Source organism: Meleagris gallopavo, unplaced genomic scaffold, assembly GCF_000146605.3.
Source record: "Meleagris gallopavo isolate NT-WF06-2002-E0010 breed Aviagen turkey brand Nicholas breeding stock unplaced genomic scaffold, Turkey_5.1 ChrUn_random_7180001882475, whole genome shotgun sequence".
Lineage (NCBI taxonomy): Eukaryota > Metazoa > Chordata > Aves > Galliformes > Phasianidae > Meleagris > Meleagris gallopavo.
In genome coordinates this window covers 1,002-4,855 of record NW_011146640.1, presented here as the reverse complement: position 1 = coordinate 4,855, position 3,854 = coordinate 1,002, and the positions used below count along the sequence as shown (strand labels likewise).

The 3,854-nt window shown below is 49.1% G+C and overlaps 1 protein-coding gene across 1 annotated transcript; it reads left to right on the top strand.

Moving 5' to 3' along the window:
• Positions 1 to 59: 59 nt before the first annotated feature.
• LOC104916315 (sushi, nidogen and EGF-like domain-containing protein 1) lies at positions 60 to 3,598 on the top strand. Its single transcript, XM_010727366.2, has 6 exons — positions 60 to 120; positions 195 to 227; positions 572 to 699; positions 1,190 to 1,471; positions 2,473 to 2,610; positions 3,191 to 3,598. The coding sequence occupies exons 1-6, from the start codon at positions 84 to 86 to the stop codon at positions 3,383 to 3,385; spliced, it is 813 nt and encodes a 270-aa protein (XP_010725668.1). The 5' UTR covers positions 60 to 83; the 3' UTR covers positions 3,386 to 3,598.
• The last annotated feature ends 256 nt before the right edge of the window (positions 3,599 to 3,854 follow it).

Here is a 3,854-nt window from a genome sequence, read left to right as displayed (position 1 = left end):
TCCTCTCTCTCTCTCTTTCTTTCTCTCTTCCACGAAATTTTAGAGTCATTTTTTTTTTTTTTACCATTTTTGCAGGAATCAGGATGAAATCCACCTTCGCTTTCCTCCTCCTCATGTCAGGTGGGTGAAGTGTGAAGGAAATGGGGGGGGTCTGATTGCTCAGGAATTAATATTTCCCCTTATCTCCTCTGCAGGAATGGTGACAAACATCGAACCAACACCTGAAAGTGAGTACCTACCTGGTCCATTGATTTTGGGCTAACAAATGGTATTCTTACCCAAAATTGGGGTTATTTCCCTCTGGTTTGGATCTTCCAGGTGGAGATATGGGAATCCAATGTGTTTTTTTGGAAGGAATCCCAAACTATGAGTACTTGGGCCATTGGTTTTGCCCTAATAAGTGATTTTCCCACCCAAAATTGGGGCTATTTTGGCTCTGGTTTGGAGCTTCCTCATGGATATGTGAGAAAGAATCCCAAACTTGATGGGCTTCACCCCAAAATGCGTGATGGGTCGTTCCGCTGAAATATTGGGGTCCCCTAACGTCTCACCCTCTGCCTTTCTACAACAGCCGTGCTTTATCCCTACGGTCTGGACCAGGGTGACCGTAAAAACCCCAAACTGGATGATGGGACATCCAAGAGGCTGCCCCTCTCCGTGCCCTTCACTTTCTATGGCAAAGAGCACCAAACCCTTTTCGTACGTGAGAATTTTTCCACCTTTCCCTCCCCTTTTCTTTTCACTCCCTCTTTCAGTCTGTTTTGCCCACTGCAACCCCAAAGTCAACCTTTATATAGGATTGACTCAGTTTCCCCCTCAAGCTTTTTTCTTTTTTTTCTGGTGTATCAAAGCGTTCTTGTAGGGGTAGGGGGTCTTGGAGGGGACCTCACTCTTCTGCCACAGCGGTTGGGAGGTGGGTGGACAAGTTCAGGTGTGCTCTGTTCCACCTCCCCCCTCGTTCTGAATGAAGTGGGGACATAAATGCTCCCAGTACAGCCATATAAATTTATATCTATCCTTATAAATACATCAGAAGTCTACGCTGAAATCCTATTCGTGGGCGAGGGCGTATCTGGGTCTTCGTAGAATCGTAGAAACGTTTTGGGTTGACTCACGACCAAGTCAAGGAGTTGACCCCATCTTTGGGTTCCATCGTAGGGCCTCTGCCTCAACCCGTTGTCTTTTGCAGGTGAACAACAACGGCGTGATTTCCTTCGACACCCAGGTCAAACAATACACCCCAGACCCCTTCCCCCTCGCCGACGGGCGTCCCTTTGTGACACCGTATTGGGGCGACGTGGACAACGTGTTGGGTGGGGAGATCTTCTACCGCCAGACCACCGACCCGGCGCTGCTCAAACTCATCACCCAAAACATCAACCAGTATTTCCCCAATATCCCTTTCACCGCCACGTGGGCTTTCGTGGCCACCTGGGACCACGTGGCCTATTACGGCTCCACCAGCAATAAGGTCGGGTGCACCATTGGTTGAGAGCCCCCCTCCCTCCCCCCCAGATGAGGTCACGTGTACAAAAACCAGTTGATCCCGACATCGGTTTGATGGCAGGGGACAACGATGAGCCTAAACCAGAGCTCTGCTGAGGGCGCTCGCTGTGTTGGCCTTTACAGCCCATATGTTGGTCTTCTAACATTTATGCCGGCCTTCCGGCCTCATTCAGTGGCCCTGTGGCCCAACTATTGACCTCAAGGTCTACCCTTTGGCCTCAAGATCCACTCACTGGCCTCAAGATGGAACTGTTGGCCTTCACAACCTACTGGTTGGCCTCGAGATCCACCCACTGGCCTTCATAACCTGCTGGTTGGCCTCGAGATGCAACTATTGGCCTTCATAACCTGCTGGTTGGCCTCGAGATGCAACTGTTGGCCTTCACAACCTGCTGGTTGGCCTCGAGATGCAACTATTGGCCTTCACAACCTGCTGGTTGGCTTCAAGATCCACTCATTGCCTTTAAGACTTTCATGTGGTCATTTTTTCTCTCTTTCTGACCCATTTCTCAGCCTTCACAACTCAGGCATTGGCTTTACGATCCACTTGTTGGACCTCAGGACCTGTTATAATTACTGTTATTTTCTGTTCCATAATGCTTTTGTTGGCCTTCACGGCCCACCTGTTGGCCTTCCCAGCCCACCTTTTCATTTCCCTTCGCAATATTTGAGGCAAAGCCATGTTCTCCATGCCCTTCATTCTACCTTCCAGCCCTGGACATCTACACAAAGCCCCCAGACATCTCCCCAACCATCTCTGGGTGCTGATATGCAGTTGTCATCTCCAAAATCTTTACCCCCTGATTAATCCTTGATCTTTTTTCCTGGGCAGAAAGTCTGTTGCCACCACTACACCATCCCTCTGGTCAACCTTTGCAGAGGAACACTTTTGTAGAGCACCAAGAATTATTTCACTTGCTCATGGATGACGCCATTTTTAACTTTTTTTTTTCTTTTTTCCTTCAGGGGAACACCTTCCAGGCCACCCTCACCACCGACACCAACAGATCCTTCATCATCCTCAACTACAAGGACATCCAATGGACCACAGGGGTAGCAAGCGGCGGTGACCCCAAAACTGGCCTTGGAGGCACCCCGGCCCACGTAGGTGGAGCTGAAGGGAAATGGGATGAAGGGAATTGAGGGACAGGGGAGGAGGTTGAGCTGTAAGTTTTCTATCAGAAATACCTGTTTATCTTCCAAATACATGTCCTTATCTCCCAGAAATACCAGTGTTCTTCCAAAAATACCTCATTTTCTCCAAGGAATACCAATTTTCTCTCAAGTATATGACATTTTCTCCTAGAAATACAGTTTTCTCCCAAATATATGACATTTTCTCCATGAAATACCACTTTTCTTGCAAAAAGATGGCATTTCTCCCAGAAATACCAGGGTTTTTTTTTTCCAAATACGCGACATTTTCTATCAGAAATACGTTTTCTCCCAAATACACGACACTTTTTCCCAGACATACCCATTTCCACTCGAATTTCTGATATTTTCTCCCAGAAATACCAGTTTCTACCCCGAAATTAGGAGGCAGCCCTACGGCTTTTTTTAGGAGGGCAAAACCAGAGGCAGGATGTTGGCCCTACAACGTATTTTAGGGTCGAGACGCCACGGTTGGCGGTTGTCCTACAGGGGTCAGGCTTTAAATCCCCCACGTTGCCCCTCTTTGCAGGCCGGCTTCAACAGCGGAGATGAAACCAACTACTACAACATCCCCGGCTCCCGCACCGAAGCTGTCATCAACATCACCAAAACCTCCAACGTCGACGTGCCAGGACGTTGGGTCTTCAGAGTGGACGTCTTCGAGGTGATCGAGGTACCCACCGAGAAGCCCAACGCTGCCGCCGACAAGAGGTGCTGGCTGTGAGTTGGATTTCGGAGGGGGAAAAAAAGGACGGGAAGCGAGACGGCGCAAAAAAACCAAAACAACGAAGTGGTTTTGGCTCTCTCCCCATTTCTTGGTTTCTTCCTGCGGATCGGTCATCATCACGGACCCCCTTTGACCCCATCCCTACGGCCACTCCTTCAAACGCGCTAACAACCTCTGCCAGAGCAATAAAACTGCAGCTGAGACGTCGTGGCTCCCGTGTCCCCTCCGTTTCTCAGCTCTCCGTGTGCACTGAGGGATGTTTGGAATTTATTTGCACCAATTTCTGCCCTTTCACCACCCCCACCCACCCCGAATTCATGCGTTTTTTTTGGTGCTGTGTGCTGTTCCTGGTGTGTTTTCCTGCCCTACTCCGCATAAAATCAAGATTTTGTGCACTCAGAGGGAATCAGGGGGTGAATTCTGATCTCCGGCGTTTCCTGCTTGGGAAGAAAAATAAAATTAAGCA